Source organism: Tiliqua scincoides, chromosome 4 (assembly GCF_035046505.1).
Source record: "Tiliqua scincoides isolate rTilSci1 chromosome 4, rTilSci1.hap2, whole genome shotgun sequence".
Classification (NCBI taxonomy): Eukaryota; Metazoa; Chordata; class Lepidosauria; order Squamata; family Scincidae; genus Tiliqua; species Tiliqua scincoides.
In genome coordinates, this window is record NC_089824.1 from 113,933,992 (window position 1) to 113,959,697 (window position 25,706).

Genomic DNA, 25,706 nt, shown 5'->3' on the forward strand with positions numbered 1-25,706 from the left:
CGAAGAACTGCGTGGGGCGGAGTCTCTCGTCCTAGCGCGAGAATAAGCGGGCGACGCTGCCTGGCCGAGGGCGGGCGCGAGGGGGGCGCGGCTTCGCCGGGTGCTCCCATTGGTCGAGGGTCGGACGGGGCACGAGCTGGGCGGTGCCGTGTTGTGCGAGGGAGAAGTGCTGAGGGCTGTTGGCGGCGGCTGTCGTGGCCGGCCCAGCGAGCGGGGATGGCGCGTGGGCGCCTCTTGGCCGGGTAGGTAGAAACGTGAGCGTTGAGGGGGGCGGGGGAGACGCGGGGCGCATGCGTCAAGGGAGCGACCCCCAGCCCGCCCCACCCCGCAGGGAGTCGCAGATCCATCCGTGTGGTAGGTATGGGGGGGGGATCCCCGGCGCCTCCCGGCGTGTGTCCCGCTCCCCTTGAGAAGAGGGCGCGAGAAGGCGGCGCTGTCCCCTCCCCGTCCGAAACGAAAGCGGCGAACAACGCGCTGTCCTCCGGGGGGCAGGGCCTGGGCCGGCGCCTGTTGTGTGACTGAACTCTCGGGACGTGTGAAATCGGAAGGCCGGCTGGGAAGCTGAAGTGCCCCTTGAGCATGGGCAGAGTGCGCTTCCCCGCGCCTCAGGGCGCCGACGGCCATGTAGAGTGTCGGGGCGGGAAGGGCTTCTGGGCCCCCGCAGCTCGCCTCTCCTTCCAACGGAGGGGGGAGGCTGACCAGGCTCCAGGCACCAGCAGGCGGGGTACTGCACTCTTCGCATGCTCAGAAGCTAGTTCTGTCAGTGCTCAGCGTTGGGGGATGCTGCTGCTGGGCTGAGCTCCTCTGAGCAGCAGGCGCCAGCAGCTGTGGTGTGAGATGCAGCGAGTTGGTCCTCCCTGAACTCTGTTCGCTGCTCTGGAAGTTTTTGCTTCCAGAGCAAAACTTGCTCCAGAGCAAAAGTTTTGCTTCCAGAGCAGGGTGGAGATGCTTTTTGTGGAGCAGACTCTTTCAGAACTCTTGAATCATCCTCACACGTTTAGCACCAGGACCCACTTTTTAGAATGAGAACCTCTCAGGGCCTGCCGGAAGTTAAGTCATAGCCGGAAGTGACATCATCAGGCAGGAACATTCTTAATCCTAGGCTACGGTCCTACCAACATGCACCCAGGAGTAAGTCCCGTTGACTATACTGTTAAAAGCATATACAGAGTAGCCTGTTAGAAGTGCAGGTCTGTAACATTTCCCCAAATGCAGTCGTATACAGGGGAGCATCAAGTCTAATCTATTAAAAATAAAATATTGAAATGAATGGGGACCCACCTGGTGGGTCCCAACCCACATTTTGAGAAACACTGTGTCAAACAAATGTGTGTACATGCTGCAGAGAAATGGTCAGGCTTCTCTGTGTCCATGTTAAAATGGCCACCCCTAATATTAGCTCTGCTGGCATGTACATAATTTCCAATCTAATATAGTTTTTATTTGTCTGCACGTTTCATCCTGCTCATCTTCCAGAAAACCACATACTGCTCACAATGGTTAGATCTGTAACATGAATTGGAAGATTCTTTGAGATTGTCTGACCCAGTTGTCTGCTCAGTGCAGGCAGCTGTTGCCATATAGTCTCTGGCAGGATTCTGTCCATTCTCTGCTTGAAAATCTCCAGTGAGGAACAGCTGCCCATTGCATGAGGCAGACTGTTCTTTCTCATGTTAGTCTACTACCCTGTGGTTTCAACCAATTGGCTCTAATCTTGCCCTCGAGGGCCATAGAGTGTAATTCCTCCACATCATCCGTTCGATGGATTATGATCATATCTCCTCTTAGAGTTCAAGCCTTAGAGCTTTCCAATTTTTCAATACCAATACAGTGCCCAAGGTAAGGGAAGAAATGTTCCCTTCCCTTGAGAAGGCCACTATGACTGCCCCCCAGAATGCTGTGTGCACCCCATTGTCATGACTGCGTCAATCCTGGAAAAGTTGGATAGGATGGGTCCTTAGCCTTCTCTTCTCATGGGTAAACTTATGAAGCTCCTTTAACCGTTCCCCAAATGATTTGGTTTCCAGATCTCACCATTCTTGTTGCCCTCCTCTGAACTCACTCCAGCTTATCAAAATCTTAAAATGTGATATCCGAAACTGGATACAGTATTCAAAGTGACGTCTAACTAGTGTAGAACAGGTTGGAACTATTACTGCTTATTATCTGTACTCTGTGTCTGTCACTGCAGTCCAGTATTGCATTAGCTTCTTTTTGTATTTTGATCACACTTCTGTATCTTCTTCTAGTCCACTAAAGAACCTAGACCTTTTTTAACATGTACTGTACTGCTCCATAGCCTCCTCAAGGCACACCATCTCCACTCCTCAAGGCACACCATCAGTTTTTTGACAATTTACAAGGCACACTGCACTGCCAGCAGGGTGTTCCATCCCCCAATGGCCCTACTAATAGTAAATGACCCCCCCCCAAAAAAAAAACTCCCATGGACCATTCACAGCACACCAATGTGCTTCAACACAGTAGTTCAAAATTAATGAGTTAACTTATAGCAGTACAAAAGCATAGCCCAGGCATGCAGGGATGGTGTCAGGCAAGCAAAAGCACCAAATGAGTTGCAAGGGATGCCAAAAATGAGAGTAGATTTGCCAGCATTTTCAGGGCAATGAATGCCAATCCCTTTTTGAACTGTAAGCTCTGGGCTCATTGCTTGAATGAATATGGATTTTTTCTCTGAAATTTAAGATCTACCCAAGCCCTATGCTGTTCAGAAATACCAGTATTAAATTCTCCAATAAGCTGTAATTATGAACTTGGTTAGGAGTGTGAAGGTGGTGAATGGAGTTATGTAATATTTGTTCTTTCCATCAGGGGTGCCCAAACCTGGCACCCAGTCCGGCCCTCAGGAAGGCCCCAGTCTCCAATGTGCCTCTGGCCCTCCGGAGACTTGCTGGAGCCCATGCTAGCCTGATGCAACTGCTCTCAGCGTGATGGCCAGCTGTTGGACTTATTGCACGAGCTGTGGGACGAGGGCTCCCTCCACTGCTTGCTGTTTCACATCTGTGATGCAGCAGCGGCAGCAAAGGGAAGGCTGGCCTTGCTTCGTGCAAGGCCTTTTATAGGCCTTGAGCTATTGCAAGACTTTCATTCATTCATATAAGTTCCATCTCTAATATATTCATTTATGTAAATTTATTCAAATTTGAAATGTAAATTAATTCTTCCCCCCCCCCGGCCCCCAACACAGTGTCAGAGAGATGATGTGGCCCTCCTGCCAAAAAGTTTGGACACCCCTGCTTTACATTGTACTTTATAGGTAGATGACTCTTGTTCACTGTTGTAGGACTTTGAAGTCTGAATTCAAAAAGGGAAGGAATTCTCTTCCCCCAGCATAGCAAATTGAATACTGCTGTTGCAACTGCTGTTGCACAGTTTGCCAGTTTGGAAATGACCTGGTGGTAAAGCTGTTTTGACTGTTACACATGTCTCATATTGCCATCCTAGTGAGCAGTAAAATACAAAGCTGTGTTCTCATCTCTTTGGGATCTGTGCAAAATGAACTGTTTTCAGCACTCTTTAGAGCAGATGAACTTGAGTTTCCAAAGAATCAGGACTGTAGTTGAAATCTGATACAATACACATTTTGGAGCTCTACAAAAATGTAATGAATAAATGGTAATTAGCTGAAATACATCAAGCAATTTATTTTCTACCTTCAAGCGATACAACCCCCCTACATGCACCTTCAGCGCAAATTTTATGCATGTCTGCTTAGAAGTGCCATTCTGCTCAATGGGGCTTACTCCCAGACCAATGTGTAGAGATTGCAGCCCTTGTTTCCCCATCCTAGAAAATCCTTTTGGTCTGAAGAACTGCCCCTAACATCCCACGACCTTTGGGTATTTCTACCATGTAATGGCTGCATATGCTCCAGCAGTGTACAAAATAACCTATAATAACCTAAGCGTGTCTGTCATGGGAGACCCCTTGGGAACTGCTCTAAGCTCCTTGGGGGGAGCAGATTGTAATGAAGTATGTAGGGAGGTTATTGTTTGGAAATTGTTTTCTCCAGGTTCAGGGGAATTGTCTATTTTGTATGTTGGCAAGATTTGAATAAGGTAGTACCTGTGTAAAGATGTAAAGTTTAGTAAAGTTTAGGTAGTACCTGTGTAAAGATGAATAAGGTAGTACCTGTGTAAAGATGTGAAGAAAACACAGGTCATGGTTCAGGATGTGGACTCACCTCCCTGCATTACAATCTCTGCGCATGAACTGGAGGTTGTCCATGACTTTGTGTACCTTGGCTCAACGATCTCCGACACTCTTTCTCTCGATACCGAGCTAAACAAACGCATCAGTAAAGCGGCTACCACGTTTTCCAGAGTCACAAAGAGAGTCTGGTCCAACAAGAAGGTGACAGAACATACCAAGATCCAGGTCTACAGAGCTTGCATCCTGAGTACACTTCTGTACTGCAGCGAGTCATGGACTCTCCGCTCACAACAGGAGAGGAAACTGAACGCTTTCCACATGCGCTGCCTCCGACGCATCCTCGGCATCACCTGGCAGGACAAAGTTCCAAACAACACAGTCCTGGAACGTGCTGGAATCCCTAGCATGTATGCACTGCTGAAACAGAGACGCCTGCGTTGGCTCGGTCATGTCGTGAGAATGGAAGATGGCTGGATCCCAAAGGATCTCCTCTATGGAGAACTCGTGCAAGGAAAGCGCCCTACAGGTAGACCACAGCTGCGATACAAGGACATCTGCAAGAGGGATCTGAAGGCCTTAGGGATGGACCTCAACAAGTGGGAAACCTTGGCCTCTGAGCGGTCTGCTTGGAGGCAGGCTGTGCAGCATGGCCTTTCCCAGTTTGAAGAGACACTTTGCCAGCAGTCTGAGGCAAAGAGGCAAAGAAGGAAGGCCCATAGCCAGGGAGACAGACCAGGGACAGACTGCACTTGCTCCCGGTGTGGAAGGGATTGTCACTCCTGGATTGGCCTTTTCAGCCACACTAGACGCTGTGCCAGAACCACCTTTCAGAGCGCGATACCATAGTCTTTCGAGACTGAAGGTTACCAATACAATACAAGTGTAAAGATGACACTTCTGCAACCTGTTTCATAACACCTTCATGGCATTGCATATAGGAAGTGGCTTGAACCTAAAACAAATTTGATCCATGGTTGCATCTGATCAAGTCTGACTTGCATAATGGTTTTCATGCCCTCAAGAAATTTTTCAGCCAAGTTATGATAATCCTGTACTTTTTTTACATTACAGTTTAAGTAGCTTGGGGTTTTTTCTCTGCCACTGCATTTTGTTTGCTTGGGGTTCTTCATCCATTAAGTAGCAGCAGTGGTACTTGCCTCTCTCCCAGGGCCCTGTAATTTGTGATAAATTGGAAAAGATTGGCATTTTTAAACAAAGTGCTGTTAATGTTAATTTTTAATGGGGATTGGGTGGCTCCAGCTGGTATAAACAAGAGCTGCCATCCTCCTGCACAGTCTTGCTTGCAGTTTATCTGCCTCACTTGTCTGCAAAACATTCTGTGTTTGGAAGTTGTGCAGCCTATACTTGACTCTACAGCCTGTACAATTATTTTCAGAGATTAGAAACTTGAGCAGCTAGATCCACGTAGCAGAGATTACACAGGGCTGAGGTTGCGGATCTGAAATCTGTGAAGTTGCTGTATTCTTGCACGTGGATGCAAAATCTTTTCTTTATCTGACTGGTTCAGTTTTTGGGTTACTTCCACAAAGGAAATAGGAGAGTAATGGAGAGGAACAGGAGAGGAAAAAATAGGAGAGGAAATAGTAGTCTGTAATGGTGGATAACTGTCTTTTCTCAGGAATACAGCTGATCTGGAAGTACAGTATCTGTGCAGGTGTTACTTGGTTGGGTCAGGGAGGTTTGCTGAGTATATGGACTAGCTTGGGATTGCCCAACTCCTTGGAGCCATTAAAATATGCACACTGTCACATGCACTCAAACTGTCTCATCCTCTTTGAAGCTTGTACACTGCTCCCTGTGAACAGGATTGGATGTCCCAGACTTGGCTGGCAAATAGACCTCCCCATGATTTGCATGCACGTTGGGTGAACAGTTCTCCCAGTGTGTGTGCAAATTTGAACCTGAGAATGCACAAATTCAGCTCTATGGCAATTTAGTGTATTCCTTGTGCAAGATAAGAGTTTTGGTGGCTTTTAGAGTAGCTCAGAAGTAAAACTTGCACCCATCTCAAATAAGTTGGAGTGCTTTGATATACCTCCTTTTTGTGTTGCTTCATCTCAAACAGGACCATCAAGGTGCTGTTTAGTTGGAGATGACAGTGATTAGGGGGACAATAGCATGTGTGGTTTATAACATTCTGCACCAGTGGTTCTCACACATTTAACACCAGGATCCACTTTTTAGCATGAGAATCTTTCAGGACCCACCCGAAGTGATGTCATGACCGGAAATGACATCATCAAGCAGGAAAATTTTAACACTTCTAGGCTGCAATCCTACCCACACTTACCCAGGAGTAAGTCCTATTTACTAACTTTGTTAAAAGAATATACATAGTAGCTTGTTAAAAGTACAGGTCTGTAACATGTCCCCAAATGCAATCACACACCATGGTAGCATTGTCTAATATATTAAAAATAAAATATTGAAATGAATGGGGACCCACCTGAATTTGGCTCATGACCCACCTAGTGGGTCCTGACCCACAGTTTGAGAAACACTGTTCTGCACAGTGGGGGGGGGAATAAAAATTTGTTTTCCTCTCTTTTTCTTAGTAACGGTAGAATACAGTCACCCAGTGCACGGCAGTAAAGGGGTTCTGGGTCGTCAGTGGGTTCTGGGTAGTCAGTGGGTAAAGGCCTATTCTTATTTTATCAGGAAGAATGGTGTATCGTCCATGTGATGTCCAAGGACACAATCACTGCAGCTGATTAGCCTCAATACTAGCAGCCACAGAAATACCAACAGGGTGCACTGAGCAGGGAGCAAGGACAGGTGCAGGGCTAATAAGTGGCCAATGCTCAGGGGACACCCTCTGCCCACCGGACACCCTCTGCCCACCACTAGGAATGAGGAAATGCTCTAAGGACACTGGCACAAGGCCACCCTACAACACAAGAATGCCACAGCACCCCAACTTCCTACAGGAGCAGCAGTGGCAGCAGCAGTAGCAAAAGCATAAAAGCAAAGAGATGTTAGGGACCCCTGTATTCAGGGTCCCCTCATCCCACCTATATGAGTACATGCATCCATGTGTTCCTCCTTTTGCCAGGGGCAGTATTGGGTGGAATCATAAGGGGAGTTTCAACAGTGCTCAGGCTAAGCAAGGTGCTGGTGGCTCACTGCCCAAATACATAGGCTGGGAGCCAGGCAAGCCCAGCTAAGGGACTTGCCCTGACCAACAAGGCCCTCATCTTTTGCAGGTTGGCCAGAAACACCCATGGCATGGACAACAGAAGAAGGGGTAACTGGTCCTGAACCCACATTGGCCACTTCAAAAAGCTGCTTGCAAGCTACTCAGCCACAGCAGGAGATAGGAAAAGAGCACTCCATATGACATTTAGCGCCTTGCATCACTGTTAACAGTCACACTGTCTGGGAGGCTGTAGCACATGAACCTATCAGAGAAAGCATTGCATGGGCCAGTCACTGGACTGGCATTCGACATAGGGTACCTGCTGCGGCAGCCCACCCAGCTAACCACACGCACCCCATGCCCTTTGTGGCATGTCTGGTAGCTGTCAGTACGCTGCCCTTTCATTCCCTTGCCAGTGCCCAACATGTACCATGGCAGCAGAGAAGAGGAAGTCATTATCACTGAGCATACCCCTCCACCCCAGAGCCCAAGAAGTCACAAAGTGAGGATACTGCAGACCATACATAGCAGAGGGTCGTGTCCCCATTCCCCCCCCCCCCGCAGAATCCTACTTAAGGCCAGGGTAGGATTATTAATATGGGTAGAAAGGATCCCTACTTGAACAATGGTGATCCAGCCAAAGTTTTTATTGAACAGTATCTGATAGAGCAGCATCTGACTGAGAAACACATGGGTGGGGTTGTCAGCTATCTTCTCCCAGCAAGGCTGTTGTGCCTCTGCAAGTTATCCAACAGATGGCCAAGTAACAGGCACTTGTGAGATCTGGATGCACCAGTTACTGCATGGTCTGCAATGCAGTTTGCAAAGCCACAGTGGCATGACTGGAACGAGAAGGTCAGCAAACTCACCAAGCAACACTTGGGCTCTCACTTTAAGCAGGCTGTAGGCTTCCTGTGGGATCTGCATGGTGTCTTTGCCAATGAGACAGCTGCCTGTGGGGATCGGTAAAATGCAAAGAGAGTAGCAGGGACTTAACAGCATCAGCTCACCTGTTCTTTGGCTTGAGCTGCATATTTGGTGTTTGTGAACCACCATAGTGCACATGCATAGTGCACTTGCCCTCTATCTGGTAGAGGGCAAGAGCATAGTGGCTTGGGGCATTACTTTCCCTATTCTGGGAGAAGGAATGTAGTGGAACTTCGTGGTGGATCACTGTTCAGACCCCCATCGCAGACACCACCTGCTCTTAGCTATTATTATGGTTAGGCCACACAGTTGATAGTACAGACTTTTGATAATCCTGAGAGATCATGAGGTGGGGATAGAGACATGGGACAGAGATGCAGCATCCGTAGAGTGTGGCATGGAATTCCCTCTCCCACTTTGTTTATCTGTGTGGGGTTTGTTTGCTTACCATGTTGGGATGGTGAAGTAGAGGTTCCAGTTGGGTTCCTGTGCATGCAATCCTCCTGGGGCAAAATACCTGCAGTAAGAATTCTGAGAAAACACATGTCAACAATCTACCTGTGCTCTGTAATAGGAAAGTGGATGGGACAGGGGTGGCAGGAGTTGCAATTTTCTGCTGTTTTCCTCTTCCTCATTTTTCCTTATAGGGTTATTCCTACCTATGTTCTATCTATGCCTACCTCTGTTGCTGATGTACCATTTTTGTAGCGTCAGGGGTGTGTCTGAAGAAGGGTTAGGATGTGGTATACGTTGATTCCTCCTTCTCCCTCCCATGTCCTTCCCACATGATGTCCAGTCTCCTCCCTGTTTTGGCCTCTCTGCCAGTGGAGTTGTGCTGGCAATCAAGTGATGTCCAAGCAGCAATGATGTGGGGTGTTTCTGATATTGCACTGGCATCCATGCTGTTCCTGTCAGCAGATGGACTTCTACACTGGCAAGGTTGTCGTATCCCCATGTATGCTAGCACAACACTGGTGTATCACAAGGATAGGATCAGACCTTAAGGATTTTTTTTTAATTACCACTATCAGGGAGAGGTTTGCAGCAATCACATTATAAATCTCTGGTGAGCAGGAACCTTGAGTGACCTGACAATCTAAAGCATTTTCTGTCAGTCTTTTGAGTAGGCGCTGACTTCTAAAAGTAGGTCTGTTTTGCTGAAGAGTGCAGCAAAAATACTAAAAATAAGTACCTACATTCTGCAATGCTCACCATGTCTAAGGATGTGAAATTAAACTCTGTTTATTTTACAGGGGTAATGGAAAGTGTGTCCACAGCAGTGGGTCAGTTGGAGTGGAGGTTGTGAATGAAATCCATCAAGTGCCATATTGCTTCTCGCCTCACTTTGTCAGAGACTTCCTGTAGCCTTTGGAAGAGCAGGTCAAGAGAGACAGACTGCTTGTCACCATGAAGCTGAAACAACGTGTGGTGCTTCTGGCAATCCTTCTTGTAATCTTTATTTTCACCAAGGTTTTTCTCATAGACAACTTGGACACCTCAGCTGCGAACCGTGAGGACCAGCGCTCCTTTCACCGTATGATGGCAAGCCTGCGGGTGGAGCTAGACCCGCGCCTAGACCACACGCTGCAGTCTCCTTGGGAGATTGCAGCTCAGTGGGTGGTGCCACGGGAAGTGTATCCAGAAGAAACACCAGAACTGGGGGCGGTGATGCACGCTATGGCTACAAAGAAGATAATCAAGGCAGATGTGGGCTACAAGGGCACGCAACTGAAGGCTCTGCTTATACTGGAAGGGGGGCAGAAAGTAGTTTTCAAACCTAAAAGGTAAAACGTGCGTTCAGGAACTAGATAAAGGAAAATTTAATTTTTCTTGGTGAAACTAATGACTGGAGCCCCAGGATTTCCCACAGAGGAATGCTGCAATGCAGAGAGTGATGACAGGCTGGAGAAATGGACAGCTTACTAGTTCACCTGTTTTACTATGTTGTATTTCAGGTGGGGGGGGAGGGAACATGAGAACCTGTGGCAGAATATAGTACTGCCACATTCTCCAGTACTTTATTCTCTGATAGAATAAAGGTTCACCCCTGGTATCCGTAGGGGATTCTGTTCCAGAGCTCCCTGCAGATACCAAAATCTGTGGATATCAAGGCCCCAGTTTAAATGTTCTTTAAATACAAAAAAGCACACAAAAATTGGGTTTCCTATCATCGCACATCAAAATCACACCATTTCCAAGCCTCTTGGGGCTAAAGACACACTTCCAGGTCTCCCAGCATAGAGAAATACCACATTCAGCCACTAGATGGGGCTGAATGTATTGGAATAATTTCAGTATAGTTCTATGCTGGGAGACCTGGAAGTGGGTCGTTAGAGCTATTTTTATCACTGAGAAGTTTGAAAACAGCATGGTTTTACTGTGCAAAAGTGTTGTTAACAGTTGAAGCTGGGTCACAATTGCGCATGCATACTGCATGTGTGGTCATATGATTGTGTATAAGAGGACACATCCCAGAAAAATTACTCTGAATTTTCTTCCTCTGTGAATTACCTTGGGATGATGTAGGATCCACTCCAACTTGGCTTATGCTGCTATAGCAATCTGAGCTAGATTGTACCTCTTGTCACAACTTCCAGATACGTCAGAGACTATGTTGTAGAAGGGGAGCCGTATGCTGGGTATGACAGGCACAACGCAGAGGTGGCAGCCTTCCACCTGGACAGGTACTTAAATGTTGAATTAGAATTTGCTATTCTTTGGAGTTGGAGAATAGATGTACAAGTGCCATCTTGGAACTTAGATGGGTGAAGTTCTGTTTTTCAGCTAGCTAAAATTGTGAGGAAATAGTTTCCCACTAAATAACTGTATCTCAATTGCATTTTCTTTTGTCAGTAATTTAAATTACATTGCTAGAGTCACAGGCCATAATATTCCCTTATGTAGTATGAAGCTATTTCTCTCTGGACAGGGCCAAGTACCATAACTGATGCAAGCCTGTAAATACTCACTTGTAGCAGGTAAGACCTGCCTGTTGGTTGACCAGCTGGGAAATGTTCTGGCTGCAGATTACTGACATAGATATATGTGGGCAAGCAGGCTAGTAAGGCTTTTGTAGGCTAGAAATTTATGTGGATTTATTTGTAAACCTTCACTGAAGCAGCAAATCTTCCCTCCCCCCATGTCTTGCATACCATCAGTACCCACATTTGGCACTGCTTTGCCAAATCTTAGCTGTGAAAGAGTTCCTGTGTTTTCATACTTGTAGTTAGTCTCTCAGACATAAGCCCAGAGTGTCATTTACTCTCAGATTTGTGGCGGCAGTGCTCCAGAGGCCCATGGACAGACCTGACCCTAACTGCTGGGCTCAAGCCCAAATCGTTTTTCAACTCAAGCCATTTTTCCAGTGCATTATTAGCCTACCTAACAGAAAGTCCACTGTAGCTTTGTCCACCCTGTTTTCAATGACAAGTGCCATTCAATCCCTGAGATGTAGATGATGGCCTTGTATGTGTTAGGAAATTCAGACGACAGAGGAAATGTCCTCCTGCCTTATAGAGTTCTAAATTATTTAGGTTTTGTTTCTCAGATGTGGGGCAGTTGCTCCATATTGCATGTTTGTGTGTTTCATTTTCTTCCTGTCTTATCCAAACAGAATCTTAGGCTTCCGACGAGCCCCATTGGTGGTTGGCAGGTTTGTGAATCTCCGCACAGAGATCAAACCAGTTGCCACAGAGCAGCTGCTCAGTACCTTCCTGACATTAGGTAGGTGATAAAGTGTATTTTGAACAGGTTACTAAAAAATATTTGAATGATTTCCAGGGTCAACTTGCACTATTTGGCCATTGGCTACGTGATGTTGTGCAAGCCCCTCAGGTCTAATGCAGATGCAGCATGCTTGATCTCCCATGCATAGGAGATTGGGGACATGCAGTGGGCTTGTACAATCCCTCCTTCTTCTCTGTTCATACATGAATTGCCCCGCTTTTCAGAGCTAACGATGCGTGTACTGCTTTTAACATTATTAGTTTTAATGAGCATGTGCAAACTTTCTTCAAATTTTGGTTTTAAATTCTGCTTTGCTAAATACTATATTGGCACAGAAGTAATACTGCATCATGGTTCTGAAGTAGAAGAGAGGGAGCATGCCAGTCCACAGTAGACTCTTTGTGTCCTGTGCAAGATCTGAAACATTGCTTTGGGATTTCTTTCCCAGACTGCTTTGTGGAAAAATTTCATATCTGATATTGGGGGAGTTCTGTTGAGAAGCAGTATGTGCAATTTTGTTTTCTAAAGGTTATGTTGAAGCAGCAAATTATTGTTGAATTCATCATTTTAAAAGCAATGGAAACTTGTGCTGCAACAAGAGGTCTGCCTGATATCTTGAGATCTGTTAATTTGTAAATTCAAATATGTATGTAAATTCATCGCATTTGAAGAACGACTTTAAAGCAAATATTTGCCTTTTCGCATAGTTAAGCTTCTAGTCTGCCAAGAATGGATAGTTGTATTGTTCTTTGTTTTTTGAGAATCCGAAGGAAGATAGACAACTGGGTTTTCTCTTTGTGGGGAACAAATGTTAATTTTCACTTCTGGTTTTGAAGATTTCTCTCTGAAAAGCTTCTGAACTGCCTCACAAAATTCAGAAACTGTTTTTGGCATACAAATATCAAGTTGACTCGAGCTGTTCTGCTTTGAAGGTAATAATACCTGTTTCTATGGAAAGTGCTACTATTGCCGAGAAACAGAGCCAGCCTGTGCTGACGGAGACATTATGGAGGGATCAGTCACACTGTGGCTGCCAGATGTTTGGCCTCTTCAGAAGCATCGTCACCCATGGGGCAGGACCTACAGGGAAGGCAAACTGGCCAGGTATGGGGTTCCGTCAGAGCAGTGTTTCTCAAACTGTGGGTCGGGACCCACTTGGTGTGTCGTGAACCAATTTTAGGTGGGTCCCCATTCATTTCAATATTTTATTTTTAATATTAGACTTGATACTACTTTGGTATGTGACTGCATTTGGAGAAATGTTACAGACCTGTACTTTTAACAAGCTACTATGTGTATTTTTTTTTAACAATGATAGTAAATGGGACTTACTCCTGGGTAAGTGTGGGTAGGATTGCAGCCTAGGATTGTGAAAAATTTTTCCTTCTTGATGATGTCACTTCAGGTGGGTCCTGACATTCTCATTCTAAAAAGTGGGTCAGAGGGTTTCAAGCAACAATGGGGAATTAAAGATCCATTTTGCTCTCTTGGCCATTGCCTTTTGCATAGAATTCCAAAAAAACTCTTCCATTTGACCGAAGGTTATTGTTGGTATAACTGATTTTGATGGTAGTCTTGGCAGTGTGTTCTGTGTTCCCGTGGAATCTATAGATCCTGGGTCCCATTTTAGAAAATGTACAAAGTTCAGTATATTGGAATTGTAATTTCTGTCAATGAAATAAATTGTCAGAATATGGTTTCATGTCCCTTTCTGGTATATTTCCTGGAGACTCCAATTTGCTTTATCTTTAAATTCCATCTGTAAGCTTGGATTCTTGAGAAACTTTTGTCTTTTTAGAAGCAAGCAAAAATCTATATCACCACCAGATTTCTACCTCTAATGCCTGGATATGCTTGAAAACCATGGGAGTATCCAAAAATGTCTGTTTTTTGTTCAGAGTGCAGGATTGCAGGTTGATTCTCCTTTCCTTATTTCCTCCAGACCTGTTTCCATATTATTTCTTGAAACAGCAAGAAATACTTGCTTGAAATACTACTGATCCTTACAAAAATAAAACCCAATATTGAGTTCAAAATATTAGTTTTGGATAGAGCAATCTTGGTAAAAATAAGTCAGTTCGTCTATAGAGGTGTCCTTGTGGTGGCTTGCACCCAGTGCGGCGCTTAACCTTGTGAAGCTCAGTGTTCTGGAAATTTGGGGGTGACGTAATGATGTACTCGCATCGCCTTCCAGGCTTTCACATTGGTTTAAATGTGAAAGCCCATCTTTTGACTGGTGATCTTCATCCCTTTCCGGGTCTAGCTGCTTTGCGTTCTTGCTAGCAAGTGGCAAAAATATGATCATGGGTGAGAGTGTGAGGTGGTTGGGTCTGGAAAGGGCCAAAGATTGCCAAACAGTGGTGTCATACCCTGTGCAGCCCACACCTACCACTCCCCCGTAGTGATACCACTGTTGATCAAGCGTTTGCATTAATTTTTTAAGAATGCAGAATCCAAGTTGTATGAGGAAGATGGTACATGGAATTAAAAACCCAGCCTCTCATTCAGGCCTGCCCCAAGAAGAGTGGCATCCCAAGGCTGTGATGTCTCTGCCACCTCCTCATTACTGCTGCTCCCCTACCTCCTGTACTTCAACCCTCCTTTACTTAGCAGTCCCCTTAGCCTACCCACCAGCTGCTTTGTGCAGAAAAGAGTAGAAAACGGTGGCAGTGATCCTCTTCCCAATCAGGTGTTGACATTGCTGCAGTCTCTCCCACCTTACCTGTTGCCTTATTGCTCTGCTGCTTTGTTTTGTAGTAGAGCAGAAGAGCAGGGCAAATAAGGAAGCCAGGAAAAGTGGAAGTGGGATGGTGCTTCTCCTGCTTCCTTGCTTCATCCCATTCTGCTGCTCTATTTCAAAGCAAGGAGGAAAAGGTAAAGGGACAAATAGGAGCTAAGTGAAATGGCTTGGAAGATGGCTGAACAGCACAGGATACTGATCACACCCATCTGCCACTTGAAGCAGACTGTCTCATGGCCAGGCTGGCCCTGCTGCTGTTGGAAAATATAGTGTTTGCTTGTGGGCAAGAGGACAAATCATCAAATAGGTAGTTAGCTCATGTAATATAGTGGGAGAATGTTAGGTTGTAAGCTAAATACAAGTGACAAAGCTGCCATCTCTTGCCATAGGCATTCACCAAGTAACCTCTTGAGTCAATCAACCTTCCAGATAATATTTTATAGCTAAGCGCAAGATAAAAATCTAAATGTGGTAACTTTGAGATTATGTATGTCTGACTTTTTTTTCCCACCAAAGGAGGCAAACGTCTCAAGGTTTCTGATGGGCAGTCATGTTGCAAATAAATTCTAAAGATCTTCACAGCTTTGATTGTCTTTGTTTCTACTTGCAGGTGGGAATATGATGAAAGCTACTGTGATGCTGTTAAGAAGACCTCACCCTATGACTCAGGCCCACGGCTTCTTGACATCATAGATACAGCTATCTTTGATTATTTGATCGGGAATGCTGACCGGCACCATTATGAAAGCTTTCAGGATGATGAAGGGGCTAGTATGCTTATTCTTCTGGACAATGCCAAAAGGTAGGGAATGTGTCGATGTCTTTGCAAACTCTAGAAGTATAAATTGACAATAATGTTGGTGAGGATTTGCTTTGATTGTCACTGTGTTATGGGATTTCCACAGTGGTTTCATGACTTTTTGAAGATACGGAGCAACAGTGAAATTTTACATCCATTCCAGCACAACTGTTAGATGTATCTAACCTTATTTGTAGGTTTATTTGTAAGTTCATTTAAATAAATGACAAGGGCTATTGAAGTATTTCACACTTCAAATGTCTGCTTAGCTCTGTGGGGAGAGAGAATTTTCCAAAGGACTGGTTTGATATGATTTGATATAATTTGTTTTACAGTTTTGGGAACCCTTCCTTGGATGAGAGAAGCATCCTTGCACCTCTTTACCAGTGCTGCATGTGAGTAAAGGACAAAGCAACTCCTTACTTTTTGTACAACTTGGGAATTTTAAAAGTGACATTGATTTGCTGCTCATGGACATCCTGAGAGTGTGCGGGTGTGACAATTGACTTGGTATTTTTTCAGTGCATTAGTGAGATTGTTGAATACAAAGTAACATGTGTGACAGGATCTAAATCAAGTGTTTTGACGTCCCTGGAACATCTGTTTTGAGAATAACATAAGAGCCTAACTAGATCAGTCAAGTTCTAATTCCTTTCTACTTTCTCTGCCTGCTGCCAGGATAGCCTTTCAGAATTTTAGCAGTGAACAAGAGCCTAACTTTTGTGACTACTTTTCACATGATGGGAGTATTGCCGGACTTTATTTGAGCCCTCCACATTTATAGAGAAGCTTCTGGTGGGGGCAGTTGAGCAGTAACTGTAGGGAGTGGGAAAGGAGGAAATGCAAGTGAAGGTAGCAGCCAGGAGAGCAAAGTAGCTCATCAGCTCAGGAGCTTCATTGTTTCACCTTACCTTGAATACTTTTCAATCGAAAGGTGGTAGTACAAATATTGGTCTAAAGAAATGAAATTGAGTTCCGTGACTGAACCGAAGTCTCCTCTGTCCCAAGACCATCATTCCACCACTTCCTTTGGATTGTTTGTAACAGTGTGTGAACTGTATTTGGTATATGCAGTGTGGATACTGTATTTCATGCAAAAGGCATTATTGTCATGAAATGTCCATCTGCGTGAACTAGCCCAAATGAGCTGTCCCTATGTCCCTCACCAAAATGTCAGCAATGCAAATTCAGCTTGTTATGTGTGCTTTTGTTTCTTTTGCAGCATCAGAGTCTCCACTTGGAATAGGCTGAACTACCTGAAGAATGGAGCACTGAAGTCTGCCTTAAAAACAGCTATGTCACATGACCCCATCTCACCAGTGTTATCTGTCCCTCATATGGATGCCCTGGACCAACGACTCCTGAACATCTTGGCTACAGTAAAGCAATGTACAGACCAGTTTGGACCAGATGTTGTGCTGGTGGAAGACAGGATGACACTCTCTCACTTGTAGCTTCAACTGAAATCAATTGGGATTCTTTAAAAAAAAATATATAGAACAGCAGCACAATAGGCTCTGCGTGATTGTGGGCAGGATGGACTCGAACTAAATTGCCAGATTTCTTGCATTGGAGGAGGAAACTACAGTGGTTTGAAGGTTCTGCTTGAAGGCAAGGGAGTTGTCCTTAGTTAGCCCAGTATCATGTTTTGGATGTCCATTGCTGGCAGTGGATGTTGCACTGAGAGCTCTCCTGGGATTCACTGAGAAGAGACTGGAATTGGGGCATTGATACAACTGTCTAGAGGAGAGCTTGTCTACTCCAAATATAATCTTTAAAAGATTTCAGCCCCATTGAGGGTTATAAAGAATTGGCTGGCTGGGTATCTGTGATGGCTCCCTAAAAAGAGAGGGGCAGGGTGGCACATGAAATTATTGGTGAGATCTCTTAGCAACTTTTTCCACACTCGGATATCTTGGTTGAAATTTTCTTGAGAGCCCCATGAAAGGATGTTTGGCAGTTAGTGATATTCAGCATACTTCACTTCTGAGATGATGAGAGAGACTACTTTAGCTTGCCATTGAAATCCCTACAAGACTGAAAGGATTCAGGATTGCATGATGCTGGAAAACTCAACCAACTGTGAAGACTATAAATTGGTTTTGGAGTTTATGTGCAAGCCATTGTTGTGTTCCCATACAGAAGGGTTCTTGCTGCCTTTTAAGTAAAGAATATTCCATTGATACTTAATAACCCTTAAAAAACAAATAAAACCAGATGCAGATTCAGTTGAGCCAAATAACTAAAAAGATTAGGGAGGGTAGGAGAGTTGAGCCTGTTATCCCCCCACCTCATATTGTGACACAAATGGCGCTTGTTGTTGAAGTTTGCAAGTAACTTAAAAAATGGGTACCTCCAGAATCTAAAAAATGGAAGATATTCTGGTTTGTGCATCACTTTGCCTTTAAGGTAGTCACAGGTGCAGTGCTAGAAGGTATATCTTTTGTATTTTGTCATTTGTCAAGACTGACCTTTTGAAAGCTTCTTCAGTGAACCTTTTTCAAACTGGTACATCATGTCTCCTCTTTAAACCCCAGCAGTGATCCACAGTCTTGGTGGTCATTAGCCTGGAGTTCTGTTTATCTTAAGAAAATATTAGGTGTCTCTATTTCCAATTATAAACCTGATAGTACTAGAAAGGATGCCCTCTGTCTTAGAGGAGAGACATCTGTGGGAGTCTGAATTTGGACTTGTAGTGCCCCAGTGCCTTATTCAGGCAGACTTGATCAGAGAGCAAAAGATAGCTGTAGTAAGATAATGTTCCTGAACTTGATGCTTTGGGTACCAGTTAAGAATTTCAAGGCAGGGCCCATGTTGGTCAGTTCTCTGACAGTTTTTTACATCAGTTGGGTAAAAGATGCAACTTCTTCCTTCAAAAATAGAACTTGCAGAGCAGTACCTTTAGAGCACACAGGCACAAGAAATGGAACAAGGAATTTTGCTTCTACTTCAATAACTTTCCCTACCGTGGAGCATTTTAAGGCTTCTATTCTGAGTCCATACCAGTAATTATTTTAAGATTGTTACCTAAACTGCAGCTTGTCTTAAACAGAAATGCCAAACCCTTTCTGTGGCAAGCATATGCTTTGAACATTCACAAATGTACTGGCTTCTGTCAAACTGATTCAGTTATGCATCTTGAGTTATCGAAGAAGCTATCCATTAACAGTTGCTACTCTATGGGTCACTGGCTACCAACATCTTTGAGAAGAGTAACAAGAAGGTGTGTTCCAGTCCAACTCCTAAGTGAGATTCGTTGAACTCAGCAAAAGCCTGCTGCCACAAACTATTCTTGCATCCAGAGCCTGAGTAGGTGCTGCTAATGCAGGAAATATTTTGCAGCTTGGTTGAGATTCTCAGAATGTCCCTATCTTTCCCTGAGTCTTACTACAGCCAGCAAGCTGGTATGGAACAACTTGACCCAGCAAAGCTACAACGATGGTCACTTCTGTGCTACTAGTGATGGACATAGAAGTAGCTTTGAAGCACCAAAATGAAGCACTTGGAGAGGTACTTCAGCCTGCTGCATCTTTTGCCTAAATTGGTAAGCAGGCTGGAAGAAACCACATGAGCTTCTATTTTGGCTCCTAATGAACTGGAAATGTCTATCACAAGTAATTAAAAAGACAAACTCTAATTTATTAAGAAGGTAATTTATTGTGTGGCAGCTGAAGCAGAATGCTTGAAACTTACACTTTTTTGGAGCTACCAGGAGGTCATGCTTAGGTGTGACTGCAGCGTGATAGCTGCTGGGAAAAATAAAAACACAGTGTAATATCAGCCATGTCATGTGTTTCCCCCAGAGTCAGACTCTACATAAGTAAGCATTATGTGAATAAAGATTTTAATAAATCAAAAGTCAGTTGGGACTTTCTGTTTCTTGCTGACACTGTTTGTTTCAAAGGTATGAATGCTACCATGTTTTTCTTGGGTTGGGGTGGGTAAAATAGACAGTGGGTCATCTTAGTGTGCCCATTCTGATGTTATCTTTTATTTAGGACAGGGGTGTCAAACATAAGGCCCATGGGCCAGATCTACCCCATGGAACCTCTTCATGACATAGCTGCAGACCTCTGCATTGCTAAAGTTTGGAGGCCTCCAATGCTGTTCCAATGTCTGAGACTTTGGAACCCCAGAGCTTAAGGGCTTTTGTGTACTCTTGGGACATCCAGGATGATGGCCACCAGATCATAGCAGAGGAAGGCAGCCTAGTGGCATAAAAAGGAGGGAAGAGAGAAGTAGGGGGATGGAAGGAGGAAGAGGAGCAGATACTGAACGGGGAGACTCCAAGAGAGATGTTTGGAAAATGGAGGAAAGAAATCACTTCCTGCTTAATGATGACAGTTCTGTCCCTCAGTATGAATTGAGATTGACATCCCTGCTTTATTAGATCTTATGCTGCCTTTCCATCATTTAGGCATTTGAGGTGGCTTACAAACATGTAAAATAAAGCTGTGCATATGTAGATCTTCCACCTGAGAACAGAGTCCACTCTTGATCCATATTTTGCAGGCTCCCAGCAGTGGGTCAATATTGTATGGGAAAATTTCAACTAACTTGGTGTATGGCTTACAAATAGGGGCACATTGCCTGCTTCTGCATTTGAAAAATACTGTACTCTCTAGCATTACCCTCCAGCAAGAAGAGGCAGCAGGTTCCTATCAAGCTGAGAGCAAAACACAGAATGAAGTCTGGGTCAGGGATGCTCCTGCCACTCAGCTGTTCCCACAGGCAGCTGGATTGACAGCAAGTATAATCTGGGCAGGAGAAGCTTGTTGCGAGCACTGTTCATTAACGTACACATATGTCCCACACGTGTCATGTACACACATACAAATAACTGAAATAGGGGAAATTGAGCAAGATGTCAAATCTAGCAGTGTAATGAAATTTTGTGACAGTTGAAATAGATGAGCAGTGTAAACAAACTCAAGGTGCCTCAAAATTAGGCTAACAATAACCACAAGAGAGCTTTTCAAAGAGTTTATTAAAGAAATAGAGATAACAAGTAAAAGGCACATTTAATTTCAAGTCAGTTACAAAAGAGAGATGGTTGCAAATAGCTGTATTTGGATAGCAGGAGTTAGTTGGAAAGGTGACGGAGGGCCCAATCCTAGCCAAATATCCAGTGCTGGTGCTGTTGTGCCAGTAGTGTGCACTGCATCCTGTGGTGGAGAGGCAGTCACTGGGGCCTTCTCAAGGTATGGGAATATGTGTTCCCTTACTATGGGGCTGCATTGTGGCTGCACCAGAGCCGAAAAGTTGGATAGGATTGGGCCCTGAAATTTTTTTTGGGGGGGGGGGGGAGAGAGAGAGAACGAACTGCTATGAAGATCAGAAAGGGGAGGGAGGATCACCTATTCTAGTCTGCTGTGAAGTTTGAGTGTGAAGTCCTTCTAAGCAGCATGGGCAGGGCTACAAGTGTCCAGATTCCAAAGGAGAAAATACCAAAAATGGATGAGGCTTCCTTCTGGGAAAGAAACCTCCAAACACAACTTGGATACCCCAGCTAGTTTCTGAAGTGACCAAAAGTGAAGGAGAAACCTCAAAGCACATCTTAGTAGGGAGAGAGAGAGCTGTCCCTGTTCACAAATAGAGGCTTCTACTGGGACAGAAACCTGAAGACATCTTCATGGAAAGAAAGACATCTTCCTGCTCTAACATCTGCTTATTAGAGCAGGGGAAGTTATAGGTCTTTTTACAAAGAGAACAAAGGAATTTTTGACTGGACAAAGGAGTTTGGGGAACTTCTTAAGCTATGCATCCTGAGCTTTCTGGGCCTGACTGGGTTCTTCCAGGGGGTCACAAAAAGAGTTTGATGGCCCACCCAAGAGAGTTCCTGCTGAAGAATAGATGTGACAGGGTGTGTTGCCCAGAGTCTGTAAAAAAACTACCCAGTCGAGCAATTGTAATTTAATTTAACATTCAGGACTTTGTTCTTTCTGGCTATCAGATTCCAGATTTTGTCAGATCTCAAATAACCAAATGTAATCAACCTTAGAGGGCACCAGGATGAGGTCTCTTGTTATCTGGTGTGCTCCCTGGGGCATTTGGTGGGCCGCTGTGAGATACAGGAAGCTGGACTAGATGGGCCTATGGCCTGATCCAGTGGGGCTGTTCTGATGTAGCCCCTGTAAGTGGTGGCCACATCTCTCTGCAGGCTTAAGTGGCTTCAATCCCAAATCCACACACACTCATGCATAGCAAATTTGTAGATGCCTCTGGACTGACCAAGTCTGTAGATGCCTCTACTTCTGCTTTTGCATGAGAGCACTACTTAATTTTCCTGCACTTATAGCCGTAGATTCCAATGCAAGTACAGTATGGTTGTCCATGGTCTGGCTCTGACAGGAAGGAACTGCTATGTAGGCTCCAGTGAGGTGACCATGATCTTCCAGTGTTATCAAGCAGCATGGAAAAGACCCACACTGTCCTGGTTCACATCCAACTCATGGCAATGTTGGAAAGGACAATCAGGTACTGGATTGTCATCTAGAATCTAGATGATGTAAGACTAGTGGTCTTTCAGGAAATGAAGCAATCTCCCTGTAGGCCATGAAAGTTACAGGATGTAAACTCTTAGCTGAAGCATCTTGCCAAATCCATCTCCTGATGCATTCCCCATGATGATGCATTCCTCTCCTGGGCTAAGCTAGATTCTCATCACTACCTGATAATGGCAAAAGAAAGATTTGTTCTTGCGCTGCTTTTTCCAAAAATGGGCAGAATCAAATATTTGTGAAGAGGTGGCATAATTCTTGGTACAGTAGTTACTTCAAAAATTAATTATTGACTCACCAGTAGGGCAGGTTCCACAGTGCCTGATCCTTTAAAAAAGTATAGTGTCAAAAATGGCCTGCTTACTTACTGGTTTTCGCTCAAGATAGCTGAATATTGGTATTTATCTTCTGAGCATCCACAGTGTTTTAGTGCAATAGTGTGTTAAGATTTTTCCGCATCCATGAACCATATAAATGATTTTTAAATTACTTGGGTGTCTCATGATTACAGTTTTGTCATTTCTAAAGCCAAATAGCATTATCATGCAGTGTCTACAACAGAATTTATGCATTCATAAATGACCCATATTTGAACAGCACAAGAGCTTGAAGGCTCAGCCACTGATGGGCTCCTCCGAGAGCTGTGAAACTGGCAAATGGCTCTTTAACCCTGCTGCCTAGTGTGAACTACTGTGGGCAGAGTTTCACCCTCTTATATGCCATTGCCTATATTGGGATGTGGAAGTGAGTGGCTGAAGTGATGAAAGGAGAGGTTCTGTCACATCCTTTGTTACTGTTCATATGGGAGAAAATTACAGAGCTTTTTGGGTGTATCTGGGGCTGAAACTGCACATGATGGTTGCAGAATCTGATCTTTGGATTGTGTTGCTGCCTCAGTTGCATCTGAAGCAGCTTGTGTGCAAACAATTTTAAGTCAAAGGTTATTGACTCCCCCCCCCCCAATCTTTCCTTCTGCAGCTCCTCCTGCCAGTGGGGCTCACTTATAGTACAACAAACCTGGGGGGGAGGACTTTGGGTGACAGACTGTAGTACATGTCACTGCACATTCAGTGCACATGTTCACATACACACCCATACACCTTTGGTGTGCTAAATCATACTTCCTGTTTTATATGTATTACATATGGGCCATACATATGTATTACAAATGTAATTTTATATTATATATAAAATAAATGTTACATAAAATATTTTAAATATAATAATTAAATTTTAAATATTAAATATAATAATATGTATATAATTATATATTTTAAGTAATATATTTTAAATATATTACATATACAATGTATATGTTTTATGTGTAATACATAATGCCATTCTTCCAATTATTTCACTATATTGATAAATCCTGTTAAGAGGAAGGCGTTTATGTTGGCGAGATTCAACATCTTTCCTTCAGCCGTTCATTCAGGCAGATTCTCTAATATCCCCCTGGAATATAGATTGTGTCCCTTATGCTCTTTGGAGCCGGACACAGTGGCTCACATTTTACTTTGCTGCCCGGCCCTTTATTTACTCTGAGAAACTCACCTGCATTCTGTTCTTTCTTTCCCTTTAGGTACCCTATCCGAGACTTTATCTGCTCTTTTGAGTGACTCATTTGTAGCCACCACTAGTGCGATAGCAGAATTTCTATCTGCAGTTTCTAAGTTAAAACCTTTTCCTTGACTTTACCTTTCCTCTTTTCCTTTATCCTTACCCCCTTGTGTGACCCTTCTCTCGGTAGCATAGCCATTGTATCGGTTATTATTATTGTATTGTCGTTTATTGTTTTACCAAATTTTATTGTTCATGCCAATAAAGGTTTTGGAATTGGATTGGTGTAATACATATAAAAAACACATTTGTATTTGAAGATATAGTTCTGCCAGGGCTGGCCCAAACATGAGGCCAACTGAAGTGATTTCAGGCAGCAGATTGGTAGGTGCACTGATCTTTGCCTCCACTGCTTCTTTTTCCACTCTCTGGGTTGGAAAAGGAAGGAGGGGACAAAGAGGAAGAGGAAATGTGGAAGGAAAAAGGGTGCTGAGCTATAACATTGGTGAGTGGGAGGAGAAGAGGCTGGACGACAATGGAGTAAGGGGACAGCATTTGGCATGCCACCTTAGGTGTCAGGAGGGCCTGGGCTGGCCCTGGGTTCTGCCACTACTAATATGTCTCATTTGGGACTCTGCACTAGTGGCTGAGATCTGTGATAAAGAGAAGGGATCTGAAAAAAGCCTCTGTTCACAAAGTATTGGCAGCAGTATCTCAGGGATGCAGGGAGCCTCACATAGCCTCCACAGGGCTCCCCAAGCCTCAGAAAATGTAAAAATAAAAATTGCGAAAAATTCTGGTTTTCAGCCATGAAACCGGAAATGGGTTTGATCTTTATTTTTAGGCTGCTGCCGATACTGCTAAGTAAAATTAAACCTCTGTCGCCTCTGGAAGCATTGCTGCGTTCCAATGCTTAAAGACTTATAGCAGCTCCCAAACTCCTGGAGAGTTTGGGAACTGCTGCTTTAAAATCCAGCAGCCAACATCCTGGCTGATATTAAGAGGCCAGCTGCTTGCTCTTTAAAAGAGTTCTTATAGTAACCCAGGAAAACAAGTAATGCATATGCATCTTTGGATGAAAAATGATTTTTCATAAATCTCATCCCAGCAGTCTAAAACTGTGCAATACTCTAGTCTACATAGTTTTACATCTGGTTTTAGAATGTTCCTTTTCTGGTTCCCATTCTCTTTTGCAATCTTTAACAGAAAAAAATATAACAGAATATATATTTAATTAATTCTCTCATTTAAGAGGGTGTTTATGAATATTTTCCCATTAGATCCTTTATTAGATCTAGAGAAGCCACAAATAATACAATGAAACAGAAATAAGACAAAAGGAAGAAAAAGGAATATCTGAAGGGACTTCTCTGCTCTTCTTCAATGAATCAAAACATATTGCAAGATTTAAAAAACTACAATAAAAACACAAAATAAATTAGCTTCATGGGTCAATTTGATGGAAAACTTAGTGTATATCACATTTCATAGATTGCAAACCATCTGTTATTCCCTAAGAAAGTAGTCTCTGAAATCAATGGGATGTTGGTTGTGTGATTAGGGCTTCAGTCCTATGCAGATTTGCCTGAAAGTAAGTTCCATTGAATGTTATAGGGCTTACTTCTGAGTAGCCATGCATAGGATTGTTCTGTAAGCATCTCAGTGAGACACAGGAATCGAAATATTCTTAGGGTACAATCCCATTATGTTGAATTAAACTGTTGTGATTGCTTTGGCAGAAAAGTAAGAACATAAGAACATAAGAACAGCCCCACTGGATCAGGCCATAGGCCCATCTAGTCCAGCTTCCTGTATCTCACAGCGGCCCACCAAATGCCCCAGGGAGCACACCAGATAACAAGAGACCTCATCCTGGTGCTCTCCCCTACATCTGGCATTCTGACTTAACCCATTCCTAAAATCAGGAGGTTGCGCATACACATCATGGCTTGTACCCCATAATGGATTTTTCCTCCAGAAACTCGTCCAATCCCCTTTTAAAGGCGTCTAGGCTAGACGCCAGCACCACATCCTGTGGCAAGTAAATAAAGAGCATCCAATTTTCCTGGTATTTGGCATCTTTGTGTTTTCTTTTACAAATGCATGCACACACACAACAATGCA

At 44.0% G+C, this 25,706-nt stretch overlaps 1 protein-coding gene across 1 annotated transcript; it reads left to right on the forward strand.

Moving 5' to 3' along the window:
* Window positions 1-131: 131 nt before the first annotated feature.
* FAM20B (FAM20B glycosaminoglycan xylosylkinase) lies at window positions 132-19,398 on the forward strand. The gene is made up of 8 exons (XM_066624181.1): window positions 132-242; window positions 9,511-10,041; window positions 10,855-10,941; window positions 11,871-11,980; window positions 12,916-13,087; window positions 15,334-15,525; window positions 15,858-15,917; window positions 16,745-19,398. The coding sequence occupies exons 2-8, from the start codon at window positions 9,665-9,667 to the stop codon at window positions 16,974-16,976; spliced, it is 1,230 nt and encodes a 409-aa protein (XP_066480278.1). The 5' UTR covers window positions 132-242; window positions 9,511-9,664; the 3' UTR covers window positions 16,977-19,398.
* The last annotated feature ends 6,308 nt before the right edge of the window (window positions 19,399-25,706 follow it).

Coding starts and splice junctions, on each gene's coding strand:
- FAM20B (XM_066624181.1), top strand. CDS start 9,665: ATGAAGCTGAAACAACGTGTGGTGCTTCTGGCAATCCTTCTTGTAATC. Junction 10,042..10,854: donor GTAGTTTTCAAACCTAAAAG/GTAAAACGTGCG, acceptor CACAACTTCCAG/ATACGTCAGAGACTATGTTG. Junction 15,918..16,744: donor CCTCTTTACCAGTGCTGCAT/GTGAGTAAAGGA, acceptor TTTCTTTTGCAG/CATCAGAGTCTCCACTTGGA.